The sequence below is a fragment of the Leptosomus discolor genome, chromosome 5 (genome assembly GCF_034619465.1).
Source record: "Leptosomus discolor isolate bLepDis1 chromosome 5, bLepDis1.hap2, whole genome shotgun sequence".
Classification (NCBI taxonomy): Eukaryota; Metazoa; Chordata; class Aves; order Leptosomiformes; family Leptosomidae; genus Leptosomus; species Leptosomus discolor.
In genome coordinates this window covers 79,441,066-79,458,822 of record NC_141395.1, presented here as the reverse complement: position 1 = coordinate 79,458,822, position 17,757 = coordinate 79,441,066, and the positions used below count along the sequence as shown (strand labels likewise).

General features: G+C 38.4%; 1 protein-coding gene across 7 annotated transcripts in view; it reads right to left on the bottom strand.

Moving 5' to 3' along the window:
• ASAP1 (ArfGAP with SH3 domain, ankyrin repeat and PH domain 1) overlaps positions 1 to 17,757 on the bottom strand; it is a 129,965-nt gene that overhangs the window by 63,509 nt on the left and 48,699 nt on the right. For all 7 annotated transcript variants that reach the window (XM_086465485.1, XM_086465484.1, XM_086465487.1 and 4 more), the window contains exons 3-4: positions 13,776 to 13,848; positions 4,606 to 4,751 (exon numbers count right to left, since the gene is read on the bottom strand). In XM_086465485.1, coding sequence (XP_086321611.1) covers positions 4,606 to 4,751; positions 13,776 to 13,848 — 219 coding nt within the window. The remainder of the gene's footprint in view (positions 1 to 4,605; positions 4,752 to 13,775; positions 13,849 to 17,757) is intronic.

The following is a 17,757-nucleotide window of genomic DNA, read 5'->3' as shown; positions in this document are numbered from 1 at the left end:
AGGTCGGCCACTAGAACATACTGAGCTGCAGCCTCAAACAATAACATAAACACAAAGGTTCTTCACGGCATAAGAGATAAAGACCTGAGAATGCATTTTCTCCTTAACTGCAACGTAATTAATGCTCAAATACTGATTTTGTATGAAGCCAAACAACAACCTGATCAGTGATTAAATCTCCAAAAAGCTTTTTTTCTTTACCTGGCTTCATAAAGGCGTTTATAGGGTATAGTCTAAGCTCTGACTCTATTTAAAGAGCTAGGTTCCATTTTTCTTTCTGCTCAGCTTAACCATTCGCATGACTCCCACACAATATTATTTCATAACAGAAATATAAAAAGAGCCAGGAAATTTGTGGAGGATTATGCCTTTTTGCAATTTGTCCTCTGTTGGCTTTTTACCTCAATACATCACAACTAACAACTCCTTAGCAACGTCAATTTTGTTGGAGAAGGAAAAGAATTATGAATATTAAGCCAACAAGTGATTAAGGTAATACCTACTTTATCAATACACAGATTAAAGGAGAGGTATTACTGTTTTAATTCTCAATCACTTTAATCAGTTTGCACTTAACCTAAACTGAAGTTCATATCTCAAATGTGAATTTTGGATAAGAATATTCAAAATATTTTAATCCCAGTCTAGTTCATAAAAACAGAGAGAACACGAATTTCTGCAATATGGGTCGATCTGGCAGACTTAAAGCAGTCACCAGGGCATGCGTGAACAATAGTATATTACCGCAGCTTTTTGCATTTTTCGAGGTGTTTCTGTTATGGATAAGCAATTCAAGCCACTAATACTTGGCTTGAAATTAAATTACTGAACAGTAAGCAGCCAGTATGTCAGCTAGGAAAAACCCCCACCCTAAACAGCAGTGTATTCCTCCTAATATGTAAGATTTTGGAAACATTTATTACATTGTTGAAGACGTGATAGAACAGTAGCCCAAATGAATTGGAAACATGTCTGATAAAGCACAACAGTCTCACACCTAGGGCAAAATAAAAGAAAAAAACATTTACAGATGGAAACAACTATGATAATTTGGGGAGGAGGCATGCGAATAGAAGTTAATTCGCCTGCAAAGATTAGCTGAGGACATTTACAAGAAAGGGAGGCGGGGGAAAAAAAAAAACAACGCTTTACACGTTTGGAAAAAGCCAAGCACCATGCAACATGTCAAAAAAACAAGTGCCCTATGTGCTCCAAATGCCCTTCCAACACCCCACCTAGATCAATTTAAAGATATTGATGCACTCAGTTTCACACACGCAGATTTTCATACAGCTTTTAAATCCATTATTATAATGAATTACTGCATAAAGAATGAAACCTGAACAAGAAATGAGGTACAAGTAGTAAAAAACAGCAAAACCGATTCTGGAGGGACAGTCTGAGATTGCTGAAAACATAGACCAGTGTCAACAATGCTCAATTACACTGTAATTACCTTTATAAAACGTTACAGAAGTGGTCATTGTGTGCCACTCTAAGGTAATCTTAACGATACCAAAAACACCCCTCAGAAATATAACGTGATATTTATAGGTTTTAAGTTTCAGATGTTATATTTAGCGATACTATTACAGTTCACAGTAAAATTTGCATAGCCACTTATTTGTTTTGTTAAAATGATTAAAGGCTATGTCTTTACTCTTGACGTTGTGTGCAGAGCAAACATTTCAAAATGGTAGTTTCCCAAAGTTGGGTATGTAATAAAAGTCACTGGCTTTACTTCATAGTAAGTGATCACAGTAAGTGAGTGAAGATCACTCTCAGTGATCACTGTAATTCCTTCACACAGAAGAAAATAAATTATTCTGTACCCTCTTTCTCATGAAATCTGCATAATATCACAATTCAGGGGAAAAATATTTCATAAAAATGGTTCCAGATTTTTGAAGGGTTTTTTTGTTGCCTACTGTGTAGCTCTATTCCTTATTTGTCTTCCTGTCTTTAAAGACCATCTATTATTTTATTGTACTTTTATTAAACAAGGCAGCAACAATCTGGGCTATGTAAAAAAAAAATCCTATTACCTTGTCATTCATCTTAATACTTACTGCCATTTTTTCAATTAATTTTATTAACATAAGCCTCAGCAACTACTGTGGGGCTTTACCAGTGGCATTATATGTATAGTCCTCCTCTCAACTGTTCTTTCACTGGACCCCAAATTCTATTTCGATATGGTAACAATCTTTTCCTTTCAGTGTAATTGTATTAATCAGAATGATACTTAAGAACAGTGCCTCAACAAAGCAGTATTACCTATCTTAGAGAGAGCAAAGGTGAAAAATAAGTTTTTTAAATGCTGAGACATTTGTAACATAAGCCTGTCATATAGCTGAAACTGCTGAATGAAGTAAATTAGGGAATAGCCTATTTTAAATCCTGTCAGTAAGAATTTAGATAGCTAATGCTTCATAGTCTAGCCGAAATAGCGTAACATGGTTTTGAATTAGTGTGGCTTCTTAAGTTAAAAGAGCTTTCTCCCCTTGATGAGTACTACTTTAAATAAATAAATATTCCCCCATTTCTTGTTTGCAAGAAAGTTGAAAGAAGTCAAAAATTTCTGTGGAAGCCCTTAAGGAATCATGAGGTCCAGAGAGCTTCCAACAAACTTGAGTCCTAGCTCCGAACTGTCCACAAACTGCATTTTAAACACACGTTTAAAAATATTTATTTTTAATTGTGTGCTAAATTAAGATTAAAGGAGGCCAAAATAACCCAGAATGACAGTCTTTACAGAGGAAAGCAGGCTTCTCGCCTATCTACTGCTCTTTAAAACTGCCAGCACTGAAACAAACAAAGGATGATCAAGCAATAGGCTGGAACGAAGCTCTTCAAGAAAGCAAGCTTCATCAGGGGAAGCGTGGTCATCCTTAGACAAGGCAAGACTCTGGAGGCAGGAATAAGCACAAGCATGAGAGGTCAGAAGTGACACCCCGTTTTGAGTGCTGCGAGGGCCTGTGCAGTCCGAGACGTTTGTAAGCGAATCTCCGAGCAGTGCAGAGCCAGCTGAGAACGCCTGCTGGTACGACGCTGCTCTGAGCAGAAAAGCAGAAGCCAGGTATGAAAAGTTGCCTAAGAACCTTGTAACATTTACCGCTCAGAGAATGAAATTAAAGACTGAAGTCTCTGCTGAAAAATGTAAAGTGATGCATAAGGAGAAAAAAACCTGCATATGGAATCATGCTTATGAAATAACAATCATCAAGAAAAACATCTCAAGGGAAAAAATACCTTGAGTTACAATATAGAATCCCTTGAAACCATCAAGCTTAATGCTCAGTAATCATAAAGCAATCAGACTTCAGAAAAGAGAGTAAGAAATGAAACCATCTTCGTGTTTCTCTCCCCTCGTTTCAGAAAAGTGTACAACAGTACTAAGAGAAGATACAGAAAGCACCTACAAAGACAATCCAAGTTATGGAACAACTAAGACTCAGCTAGGAAAGTAACAGAGGAAGGGAAAGGAAGAATGACACCGATTTGTAAATCCCTGGGAAAAATAAGGAAATTCTTACATTTCTTGCAAGATAAAAGAATCAGGGAATAATAAATGAAAGGATCAGGTTCAGAAGAAACAGAATTCATGCAGGTAATACTAAAAAGGACTACAAAGCTAAAGATACTGCCTCCATCTCCAACGTCTCTGAGCCGAAGACTGTTTTCATGACCATAGTACAGAAGTTATCCACATACGTTTGCTCTCTTCCTACACTCTGCCCTAAAGATTCACTCTTGGGCAACTGTCGAAGCCAGGGTACTGGCTACATGGACCTTTGATGTAACCTAAAGGAGCTGTGCTCATGCTAGGGGCTTTAGGAAAGAAAGTCTGTAGCATTTCTTATTCTTCACATACCGAAAAAGCTTGGAAATAAACCCAACTAGAAGAAAAACGCAAAATTGAAATACCACATTCTGAATACAACAGCTATCAAGCCCGTGAAACACAATTTCACAAGAAACGTGGCTTCATTACTTTCACTGTTCAAAGATATTTGCTATGACTACGGCTTTTATTATCCAGCTTTCAGAAGTAAAAGGCCTAAGATGAACCTTAGATGAGATAAACCTTTAAACCAACTTCATAAGCCTAATATTTAAGCAATGGATGCTTTGTATACCACAGGGAGAATGGACTATTAACAGTATTTAAGCACGCTCCCCAAATTGTTATCCTTCTACCAAAATGTGAAAGTTTATCTTTTTGAGGTAAGACAAAACAGCTGTAAGTAATGGTATTGGATTTTTAGCTGGAAAGACTTCCAAGTCAGGGAATGACTTAAAATCTGTGATTCCATGATTAAGGTCCATAAGAAGAGACACATAACACTGTCAATCACTTGAGAATGAGGCCTCCAGTGACGTCTCAACATTTATATTTTTCTTCCTAACTGCCAATTAACAACCAAACACAGTGAGCATGTAATAACACCCCTTAGAGGTAATCTCTGCAGAAATCATTGTACTGGTTTTTGAAAAAAACCTGAAAGCAACTTTAAAATTATCACCAGCCATCAGGACCATGCAGTTGTATTGTACTTTATTCGGGAAAAATTTAAAAGACTAAGGAAGTTTGAAACGTCTCACCAGGTTCTTCAACAGCGTTGATAATTCTTTAGTAAGCGTGGAGAATTTTACAAAAGCTGTGCCAAGATCTGGATTATCCCGACTTAAAAAATTACTTCCAAATTTATCTAGTACTTGTGCATAGTTTTCTTCGTTTTGAACATGATCTGCAAAGAAAAATTAAAAGTCAGAAAGTTTTTCTTGTTGACAGTCAATTATTATTTTAAGCTTATGTATTGCAAAATACTGACAAGCCAACTAACAGTACTTTCAAAAAAGCTGCAAGTTAATGCATTTACTGAAAATTACAATAATTTTAATATTGAAAAGAACTATTAAGCAACAGACATATATACACTTTTAAAATCAATGGATTTGTAATACATGAATGAAAAAAGCTCAGTACTTATTAATAAAGTAGTAACATCAATGAAAAAACAATCAAACAATATAAGTACACGTGTTCATTTTGTAAACATGAGAATTTATAATTGTCTACTGTAATGCAAACTTTTTTTTTAATTTTAATATAGGACACTTACAGGACAATAAAAAGTCCATAGGATCAGACATAACACTAAGGAGACCAAGTCTGAGTGACTGCAGGTTTAAAAGAAGAAACTTGTCTTACAAATATTCCCTTTTCACTGCTCTGTAAAACTGAGTTACCCCTCAGCACGGAACATAACAGTATGGAGCCAAAGACTTGTTACAACATATTTAACAGCAAATTGGACATACAGAGAGGTCAGAACCAAGAAGATGAAACTGAAGCCAGTGAAAGCAAGCAAAACCCTTCACTCAAGGATGAAGGAAATTCTGAATTACAGACCATTGTGCCTGAAATGTTTTTCCTGCTTCTATTACTTTCCTTTCTGGCATCTGTTTGCATATTTTTTGTTACTTCCATTTTAGCATCTTTAAATAGAAAATTTGCCACTACAGCCCTCTGGGACACACTTTATCACCTCCATCTCTCTCAGAGGAATATCGTTGGTATTAATTAAATCAACATTTCACTTTAATGAGTTTCCTACTCTGACTATGCTTCTTTCTGTAACCCACAAAAACAAAACCACAGAGCTATTCCAACTAGAACAAGCTCTGGGCAATGAAAGGGAGGAAAAAACCCTAATAGTTGCCAATAGGTACCAAGTTTTTCCCCAAAAGACTTGCAAGTTTTACATTCTCCAAGTTGTCATATTGCCTGAGAACATTTGAATTACAAGGGGCGGGGTGAGATGGGTAGAAACCTGAAAAGATGACCAAAAAAACAAAGAGACAAGTTTCAAACAAGGTTTGTGGATAACGTGCCACAACGCATGAATCTACTTTGGCATTAACTAAGAGCCGATGAAGAGTTAAACAATAACACTTCCAAGGCATTGCGGGTACTTAGAACAACAGTGCCCTAACGCTAAAACAACAACAAAAAGTAAAAACCTATTAGAAGACTAAAAAAAAAAAATAATCATAATGCTTATTTACCAAAAACAAACCCCAAACCCCACACATCAGACAAGTTACATTCTAAAATCAGACACCAACATTGAGGTTTTCAAAAGGCCAAATGTTTAATCCTATGTTAATATGGAGCTGTAATTCGAGCAGTATGTTTTTAATAAAACTGTTCCAAAAGCATACGGTTTTAATCAAATAGCTTAGCATTAAAACCAAGGAAACCACTGTATAATAATAAAATATGCATTTTGTTTTGATGTAAAAGCTGTTGCATAAATATACATAGAAGACTTTATCTAAGAAGCAGCTTGGGCTTACGCAGTCCTGAGCTAATAAAGCTCAAATGTACCCGACCGTGCTGAAGGAAAAGGAAGGACGATGGAACAAGGTCAGAAAGAAGTCTGTTAGATCACGGGATCCCTGTCCTTGCCTGTGAAGCGCTTCTAACCAGACGGTATTTCACAGCATTTTGATTTTAAGTGCTGTGCTGTTTCACAGAGCATTTAAAAAATAATTTTGGAAAGAAACTGAAAAAAAGCTGAAGACGACTGTTTCCTTTATCTGTGGAAATGCAAAATAAATTGCCAGTCAGAAAGAGGAAGCAGGAAGCAGACTCTTGTCCTAGAACAATATATAGGAAATTTTCAAGAATCCCAGATTGCAAGTCACGTAAATCTAGAAATCAGGCTTTGATTATGATGCAAAAGGAATATTTCTGTAATTACCACATATATACACAAAATTCAAGTACTGCGTAGGAATAATAAACTTCCAATTTTTACTTAAGTATCAACGTAAACCATGTAAAAGGAGAAGAAACATTTGCTATGGAAGAGCTAAGACAGTTCCTTACTCGACCTTAAAGGCATACAGAGGAAAGTTAAATCTGCAACATAGCCTATGCTACAACGCAGCACACGAAAACCGACATGCTTACAGCCAAGAAGATGCTTTCATCTCCCTGTAGGTGCCTCACGCAAACACAGAAATTACTTCCTAGTGTCCTAATAGGATTTCCTTTGCATAAAGAACACTATAATGATGTTTATTTCCTTCAAGACAAGCACTGTAGGAAGGACCTCAACAACCCTAGAGACTGAGCCACGAACACTGACAGCAGTCTATACAAAGGATAACCTTTGCCTTCTCAAACTGGCTCCTGTCCTCAGCATCGTAAACAAAGGCCGGTACCGTGATGAAAACAGAACAGCTTCCCCAGCCACACCTCTTCCTCCTTCAGCGGCTCCCCCAGAGGGGCCAGGATCACCAACACCAGAGGATGGGCTCTACACCCACTGAGGAACGCAGCTGCCTTCGAAGGGGCCATGGGCAGGGACAGGGGCCTCGCTAATCACCCCCGGCCATGGGGTCTGGCCAGGGAGCCAGCGCCTGAGCCCGTGCTGGGGACCCCCCTACAGAACGGCAGGTGTAGTATACAGCAACATACTGGACCGGCTACAGCAGTGAGATTTTCTGAGCTCAAAGACATGCATCCTCCCTTCTCCACAATCCACACCTTCACCTCTGAGAAACACTCGGCTCAGAATTTACCTTTGTTTTGAGAAAACTCCGGCAGGGCCCAGTGCACAGCAATGCTGTGGCATCCCTCACTTCTGTGCAATAACGTGTAGGTTGAGCATTATGTGTGAGGAGGAAATACCACAAACACACCTGAAGGCGCAGATCCAAGCAACTGAGGAAGGAACGGCAGGCACAGGAGCTTACAGCAGCCTTCTGCTACACAGCAGCACTCACCAGAAGCAGGGACCACACTTTGTCTGAGCCCTGAGCACCGAGTAGGCTCAGGCTGAAGGACTCCCAGGGCTGAATCCCACCTTGTTCTGCTGCCACAGGTCATCTCTGAAGTTGTCTACTCCTAAAGCCACCCTGTGGTAAACTTTTCCCAGGACAAGGACAGAAGACTGAAATCAGATGCCCAAGGCATACAAAGAATTTGTACTCTTTCACTGAAACCCACAACATTCATTACTATGTTTATTTCCCATTCAAAAGTTACCAGAATTTTAGCATATGCTTCTGAATCCAGGGGAATTCATGTCTCCTTGTGCATACTAACTAAGGAATCTGAAGAACAAATACTGTGAAGAGAGGTTAAAGAACAGCCTTTATATACCAGAGCTAGACGGCACATTACTAAAATTAAAGCCTTAACTTTCCTTTGTCTAGAACAGTTTTGTTCAGATATATTATCCTGCAAACACTGAAGAACCAAAAAAAAAAAAGTTAAATAGTTTACAGAAGAAAAATGCACAAACACAACTCTTTCCTGTCACTCATTATACTCAAATTACATCCAAAGAAACCCCAAAAACATCTAAATCACTGAGAATTACTTGTGTGTACACACACTGGTTAAGTCCGAAAAAGAAGAATCATGATTCAGAATCCTGATGAACTTGAAACTATTTTTGTTGCACTTATAAAACAGCTTTGTTCCGCGGGTAGCCGGAGGAAAAATAACCAAGGTCAGAGCCAAGCTGCATTTATGAATGGAAAAACATGCACATGAAATAAGACTCAGAAAGACTTTAGAAAAAGCAAGAAAGCTGGCAAGGTTAAAAAGGATGGCCAAGTAAGTTATTTGAAACAAGAAAGCATGCTTTCTCATTACATCCTTCAGAAAGCTGAAATCTAAAGGAAAAAAATCATAGAAAAGAAAAAAAATAATATTTGACCATCAGATTCTTATCTGGACTTGGTAACAATAATGCCTTCTGGACTGAGACAGCTGAAGGGAAAAGTAATAAAAAGCTCTTTCAACGATTTCCAGAGTAAGTAGCATCTTGGCGAGTCTGCAAGGTTCTCCAGATCATCGTGGTATAAGAGAGATAAGCCAGCCCAGAATGGTAAATGCCCTCTTTTTGCATCCGTGTTCATCACCGACGTGCTTGAAGAACTCCACATAGAAGAATTTTCTTTCAACTGTCCTTCAGAGGATTTATACCAAATCTATGTGCTAACAGTAAAATTCATAAAAGCGGAAAAAATGAGCATTGCCAAGTCCCCACATAGAGAAGAATAAAATAGGCAAACTATATAGCTGTAAAGTAAAGCCTCTGATTTATAACAGCTTCAATACTACAGGAAGAATGAGAAAGCAAAGATAATAGCTATTTTTAATAAGAGCTCCAGAGAGAACTGAATATTCAATTATATACCAGCAGAGCAATAACGTTCATATATTCCTCAGACAAATTCGTAGAAACTACAGTGCAGAACAGAATTAGTGAACATATGGATAAATACAAAATGCTGAACAAGAAACACCGGTTTTATAAAAAGAAATTTTTACTTCAAAAACCTCCCCCCTCCAGGGGATCAACAAGCATATGGGGAGAGGAAAGCCACATGAAATGATCCGTTTGGATTTTTGAGACCATCAGTCCCTCATCAAAACACTAAAAGACACTAAGCAAACTGAGAGGGATGAGCCTCACACAGAGGAAAGACAGGTCAAAAAGATGTAGTGGGGGAAAGGAAAGAATAAAGAGTTAATTTTCTCAACAGAGGGAGGTCACCATTGAAGTCCCGTATGAAACAGCGATAAGGCCCACAGGGTCCAACAACACATAAATGAGCCAGGAAATAAAACTCAGTGATAAACTCTCTGCTTCTTTTCCATACAATACTATAAATTATTCAAACAGAAACAGAAGCTGACTCCAAATGGGAGATTCATCTGTCCAAGCACAGACTTCTACAACAAAGATGCCCATATTGGAGCTTGCAGTCTGCCCTTCCCCTTACATTTAGCACAGAAAAAGATACTGTTCAGCTCATCCCAGCGCGAAAGCAGAGGAAGTCAGATGTATCTCAGCCTCGAAGTCTCTACATATATCTATTAATTGTGTGTGGAGGCTACGGCAACAGGTAGCGTCTGGGTGGCTCCCGAGGTAGATGTGGAATCCCACCTTGAATGTCCGATGCACGAAGGTGTGCATTAGGCAGTGTAACACACGAGGGAAAACACTCCGAACTTTTAAGAAACAATTGTGTAACTCCACATGACAAGGAAAGGTTCTGGAATTATATCACCTCAACGTTCAGCATCAAACAAAACCAAGCTGAACATCAGAAATTGTTCAGAAACACAGCATGCAATAGAGAAACATAAAAACACTGCCGTAGCGTGCTTAAACCCTTAATATTGTGTGCAGATCCTGTCCCTGCTGCCCAAAATTCAATCCTCTTCCCTGCTTTAAAAAAGAAACTCTATGATGCCATTTTGGAGAAAGAGAGTAAGGATGATTAAATGTGATCGTTTCTGTAAAAAGCAAACAAAAAAAATCCCACACTCAAAAACCCCTAGGGTTGCTGAGCTCAGAAGAGAGATACTGTGGGTGATTGCGGAAACTCCTCAATCCAGAAACCTGTGTCAAGAGATAGAATGGACGACACTGAATCAAAGTTTGGATTCATCCACCAGAAAGTCCTCTGACACTACTCTAGCAAGCTTTGGCACTTCAAAGCTCCCTACAAACATGCAAAAGTCCCTCAATTTCACATCAAATGAGTCATTCTGGTGGGCTTGAGGCCAATGCTTTGAGACAGGGCCAGTCTCCTCCCTGGGGGACTCTAGGCCTGAAGAGCACGCATGGGACAACTTTGCAAGGGAGCATTTAACTAGACTGATGCAAGACTATCAATGACAAAGGCTTACATGAATTTAAATTCCTCAGACAAAATGGGTTGTAAAGGTCTGTTAAGAATTATCAAGCGTATCAGTCCTGGCTCAGGTAATTCCTGGCCTTTGTATCACTGTGAGCTGCAAAAACGTTAAAAAAAGAATCATAATAGAAAAAAAGCACTCCATCTTTGCACTGCTCTTCTACTTCCTCCAGCATCTGCTGCTGATCGCTGCAGGACACCATACGGACTGCTGGGCTGGCTCAGTACTTTTGGTCTTGAGTGGATTTTATGTTTTTATTTCTCCATTGTGTAAATTATTTTGACTGCATTTGGGAGTTATACCAGGGAACTAATGAAAAAGAGCTATTGAAAAATCTGCAACGAAACTAATTGTGCAATCCACGGCAGTTACAATTCAATCCAAATGTCATGGCAAAGCTAGTCAGGACACATTCTCCGTTAAGTTCAAGTACCATTCCCTAGTTAACAGATGCAATCTATCACAGCAGAAACAAAAGGCAAGCCAGGTAAGGAGGAAGAGGTTAGGAAGAGGTAAAAATTTGTACGTCTCACCGGATTTCATGAACTGTACTTTCCCAAACAGTACCTGCAGATGTGGAAAAGGGGATGGGACCTTCCTAAGGGACTTCCACGTTTCTGCGCTGGTACGTTTCCATTCCACAGCAGGTAGATATAAATCTAAATATGACCAATGGGGGAGGGACGTGCACAAAACGCAAAAATATTTGGGTGACATTTAGGCTCCCTTCATAACAGAAGAGAATCCCCCGCGGTTCACAATTCAGCAATGAAGAGGAACAAACCAACACACCAGAGGGCTAGGGCTTTCTGAAGAATTCCGCGTGAGACACTGTGAATGCCACTGTTCAAAAGTTACTTCAGGCAAAAAAAAAAAAAAAACCAAATCAAAACCAAAAACCCCACTACAACCCCAAAAATCCTAGCTATGACTTTTGGTAAAGTATGAATTGGATTACTGAAGAGAGGAGATTTTCTGTTGCCCCCGAATAACCATTTCTCACCAGTCCAGCTAGAGTTCTCAAAGCAGATTATGAAGCAGTAAAGTTTTTTTTTAAAAAAATATTTCCTACTCCAGTAGTTTAAATATGGTCTCACCTTCTAGCAAACAATTAAATTTGTAAAATAAAATTCCAATTGTGAGTTGTTACAATGCAGTTGGAGGCTTTCTTTTGAAATACATAAACCTTGACCTAATTTTTGCTTGACCTGATAAATGACACTGCATTTTACAGCTGGTTTTAGTTTGTCTTTCATTAAGTTAAACATCAACAAAATCCACTTTCATCACTGAAGCATAAGAAAACAGCTGGCTTAGCAATTCTCTTTGTACAATCAGGCAAAATGAGTTTGCGTTTTAATTCGGTCACTTCATATTTATTTTTAGAAGGTTTCATATGTATAAACACATGCTTTTAGTATTGTTCTTACTAACCCTAGTTTTTGTTTATCAGTTATTGCATGAATTGCCCCCTGTGCACATCTTCTCAAACAATGTAGCCTCTCACAACAGCATTCTGAAGAGGGAGCTAGAGTATTACATACAGTGCTTTCTTTATCCAAAAGAATTCATACCGACTTGTACCTCTGAAACAAGACTTGTTCCAAAAAAGAAAAAAAAAAAAGAAAAGAAAAAGATTAAAACAGTTACCTATCTATCTCTGGTCCTTTTTAAGTGCAGAGGCAGCCAAATTAAAACCATTAATGAACCTTCTATTGCTTTTACTCAATGAAACTAGTTCCTGATATAGTATGGCCTACTTACAGGCATCGAAAACAATATTACTTTTAATTACAAGATTGAAATGACAGCTAGAATCTCTAGTATCATTTATAGATTTCAAAATAGGCAGAACACTTTTCATGTGTTCTACAGTTTTCACCAGTTTTGAAATTCAGTAAGTAGGTACTTTCAAATGGAAAAGCTGCTTGGAGAATCTGAATACTTATAAAAGCATAAAATTAAATACACAGATACCAAATACTACTCTCACTTTGTATCAGACTTCACATTCTATCGGGAAAACATTCATCACCAACTGAAGTTACAGAAAAGCTATTTAAAACATGGTGCTAGCAGGGCAACAACATTAGGGAATGACGGAAGAGAAAAGTTAAGAATCTACAATACATGAAAAAACCCCACATGCTTCCAAAAAAAACGAGTTAATGGGACAACACACAAAACAACGAGAAACTAGGAACACTCAGAAGTAGTGACTCAGTGTAAGGGAAATATCTGCTGAACTGATCATTACTGCTAGGGAATGGGGACGGGGATTTTCTAAAATCCAGTATTTACAGCCAGATGGTTATTGGAAGGCGTACAGCTCTGCTACCCTGTCTCCCTTCGGTACGGTTTTCAGACCTTAAGAGAAACAAGAGGTAGAAGCCAGATATTTTTTTCAAGCCTAATTTGTATATTGAACTGTGTTTGATCATCATTTGTTACTGAACTCAAACGGATTATCAGTTCAAATTCCAGCCACCTATCCGCTCATCAAAGTCATTACTATAGCTCCAATGAAACATCAACAGCATCTTCAAACAAGCAAAATAACGATAAAGCTCCACTATTTCAGGTAAGAAGGGAAATACATCATTGTTATTGCACCTGTTACGAGGAGAGAGCAAGTGTCGAAGAAACAAACACATCTACCTGTAGGTGCTTCTAGTTAGTTAGTTAGTTATTAAACTTCTTAACAAGCTCTTATTTCACTTAGAAGTGCACTCCATAAATTCAGTCTAGGACACTGTCTTGTCACTGTTCTAGTTGAAGGTAACCGCTTGAAATGTTATGACAGCGGGTTTGGGAATTCTCCGACACGCCCTTGAGGAGGAGTATGAGGGTGAAAGAACTGGAAAGCACATTAATCTGACGTATAATCAGAAGCAAGGAGGGAAAATTTTCAAGTCCAAAGACTCTTAAACAGACAAGCATCTCTTATGCCCTACACTTCAACAGGATAAACTGCAAGACACTTCTCAAACTTGAAATCAAACGCTTCGGTTCTCACGTAAAACTGAAAACAATGTCTTACCTTGACCCGAATTATATATTGCTTTCACAGATTTTTTCACCTTCTGTAGTGCAGTTCTGTCTTGATCCAATGCCTACAATAACAAGAAATAAACAAACTTTAAATATTTACTTCATTGATCAACAGAATACGCTGTAACATTTAAAAAAGACACCCACAAAATAAGTAGTTTCACAGGCTGGAAAAAACTGCAGATACAACATATTCAGCCTGCAGGAAGGTCTCAGGTCATTCAACCCCTTCAAGATGAATTATACAACTGAACTGAAAAATGCTCTGAAGGCAGAGTGCTAGTGACAGTGTTAAAAGAAAAACACTTTTGTGAGGGACAAAGCATTTATTCAAATTGTAATGTATTTTGAAAAAAAAAAAAACAACAAAACCACAAAACCAAAAAACCCAAGAAATAGATAGTAGATGCTTCTACTATAGCCCTGTAGCTTCTACCACAACTAAACTGCTTGTTAACCTCTACCGTTTTCCCACAGGAATAGTCTTCCAACTATAGACGCAGATTATCACGCTAATCTCTTGCGCCAAACTCCACAACAAAAGATGCAAAGTGGCAAATCAAAAGAAAGGGGCTAAGATCTGATTTTGTGCAACATAATGCGACTGAAAGAAAACATTCGTAACAACACTGAAATATGCATTTGCAGGATGACATCTCTCTGAATTTCAAATTTTCTGCAACAGTTTCAAAATCCAGAAGAAAATGTTATTAAGAAATGATGAATTTAAGATTAGATTTCTAGGTACTTTTCCAAGCAACATAACCTCTCCCTACGCACTCACAATCTGATGTAAGAAATCAAATTAACATGAGAACGAACTATTATGATAAAGCAAAAAATAAAATCACAGTAAACGTTAGTCTAGACTTGTGGAATTAAGAAACTTAAAAGCCACGTACTAGTACTGTGCACAGTGATCCAGTCAATTGCACTTAAGCGTGAGTTTTGGCTATTCTGCATACTTGGTATGTTGTACACGGTTCTCTGCTATCCTTGGAGAACACACACAGAAATGTTTAAATAATTGGCTATACTTTTTTGCCATTTAGATCATAGGCAATTTCCCGATCAAATAAGTAACGTTGGATCAATAATCTCAAGGTTTAATGAAGGTGGCAGTGTTTGACATATTATATTCACATTTAAATCATTGAAGACTGGAGAACTCGTACTCAGAATTACTGCCAGGACAGCAGCCCAGCTGAGCCTGTTAGCTACCGCAGACCACAAAGCTCGTGTTGCAGAGACCCTTGGGTAGTCAGGTTATCCAAACAGCTCAAAGCTCGGCGCTCCTGGGGGTCTGCTATCTGAAGACTGGCAGACCAAGGCAAAACGGCAGCAGCTCCTACAGCAGCGTGTACCTCATCGGAGAGGGTCATCACCAGCAACACTGCGAGTGAAAACTTAACCCATAAGCGGAACTTACACTGTCAAAGCTGAGATGATTGAAGGATATTGCACTGGGAGCTAAGAAGCTCAAAAAAAAATCACAGCAGGAGCTTCAGGTCAACTAGAGGGCTAAGGACTGGAGATGGTCATACATGAGGGTACTGCTCCTAGGTAAGTCCAAAATACCGAGTATTTCAGTGTATGCACGCTTACAGTAGGAACCCAGAGAGAGAGAAAGCAATTCATATAAAATAGTTCTATTTTGGAGCAGCCCCATTTTAACCAAGCAAAATATTAGAGTTGAACAATATATGAAGGTCTGTAACAAAAGAAACTGTAGTGTTTCAGTTCTGTAACTGAAAATCTCCATATTCTCAAATGACACTTCTGGGGTAGCTAAAATTAGAAAGTTTGGAACCACAGAATTTATATAAGTGGTTTCTAATACTTTTTATCTCTACTTTTTCATTTGCAGCAGGACAATGGATTCAAATATTCAGAACTGCAAATACCATTATTTCTTTTGCTCCCCAGTAAAATAGTGGACTCTACTTGACTTTCACCTTGACAGTTAAAATTTTTAACTTTAATAAAAGATTAAGAACTCTGTGTTCCTTTTCAAGACAGTGCACAGCAGGCGATTCTCCTTAGATTCCTTTGCAAAACCTGTCAAAAGATTTTGCCTCTGCCTGCATGCTATGCCAGACAGTTTTTCTCATACATTTCTACTAAAGTTCTCTACATCTTCAATGACCAGAAAAATATAATGATTCACTTGTCTATGGAGAGTTTGAACACAGGATAGTATAAGAATTTGAAACCAGTATTTCAGAAAAAAAGACAACAGTTAATGCTGATGAGATTCAGAGATAAAACTTTGTACTAAATTCTAATATTGAAGCAAACTGAACACTCAGGAGGAGAAAACAAATACAAGAACTCCAAGAAACGTGGTACTTGATCCTAAAGGTATCAATGTAGAAGATTAGAACAAATAGACTAGAAAAATCTTCCAAATTGGATCTGATTAGATTAGAAATAAATTTAATCACTAACACGGGAACAGGAGGGAAGGGAACATTCATTATTTCAAGAGAGCAATCACTGAGAAAAGCAATATACAGAAATGACATCCACTGCCTGAAGGAGACAGTGATCTAAGCCAGAATGACATCACAGGTCAATTCTGTATTTTTGTATTTGCAAATAGAATCTTTAAAGGAACTAGTTGTTCTTAGTCCAAAACTCCCTAAATAAAGCAAATCCCCCCACACTTATAACCATATACCAGGGCAGCGTGCAAAATGCCTACCGCCGCAGGAACCCAACCCTACGTAGGATTCTAGGTACACAAACAACTGTTACCTAGGGGGTTTGCGGTGCTTTTGGGTGGGGGTTTGGGGTTTTTTTGTTCATTTTATATAACCGTAGGTAGCTTGTTTCCAAAAATATTATATTCTCATGAATGTCTTTTGCTAATAATTTTTAGCTGCACTCTGCTGCAAAGGAAGCAAGCTGCACTCCATGCCGAAGTCAATTATTATTCCAGACTAATGTTACCACTGAAGCATGCTAAATCCGAGAGGAACAGCCTTGCTTTCCCCAGTTAGGTGAAAGCATACTTTTGCAGTTTCTGTTAATTTTACTTTCCAGCATTTCCAAATGAAAATACTAAGTACTTTCACTCCCCATCTTTGAAAACACAAAATCTGATCTCCCAGTAAAACTGACATACATTTATATCACTGAAAACTGCAATGCCTTAGAGAACCAAGGACTGATTCTCTGTGACAATTTCCAGGTATTCAGATGTATTCCTTCCTACCGTCCTAGATACTAAACTCTGCCTCATCACCATCCATTCCTGCAAGATGCTTTTTACTCATTTCTGTGATACAGCCTCCCAGGAGTCTTTTTTAACTTCCCTGGGAGAATATTTTCTTATCATTTATGCATTCTGGAAAGACCAGATATTTTACTAAAGGTACCTGCAACACAGATTTGCTACCTCCTTGGCTGAACAAAGATTTACTCTTAAAAACGGTCATGCAGAATTAGCGTTCACAAAAACCCCTGATACAGATTTGTGAAGAAATGAAGGAAAAAAAAAAAAGACCATATTTAATCTGCTTATGTGAAATTAAACAAGGAAAGCTCCTTGCTCCTCATACTCAGCAGATCTGCCATGTAAGATCTCTGACATATGTCCTGTCAAGGCTTCATATTCCTGCATTCCCTTATATTGAAGCTTATGCTCAGAAAGAAAACTCCTGGTCCTGCAAGATCAGCTCTTCTAACCCCTCAGTTCAGAATCGCTCAGACAGTCACCCCAGATTTAATTTCTCTTTTCTGCTAAAATTTAGCTACTTTGAACCTAGGCTGCAGTTTCAAACCACTAACATAGTTCAAATCTCTCCTACTGAAGCAAGCAGTGTCTCTCCTTCCTTCAAACCGGAGCACTCATGTTGGCCACACGGTGATCCAGTTCAGGACCTGCTGTGGTGACCTCAGCTCCATGAGAACCACGGGGCTCCTTTTGAGCACGGCAGATTTAGCTCACCTTCCAGCAGTGTGTTGCA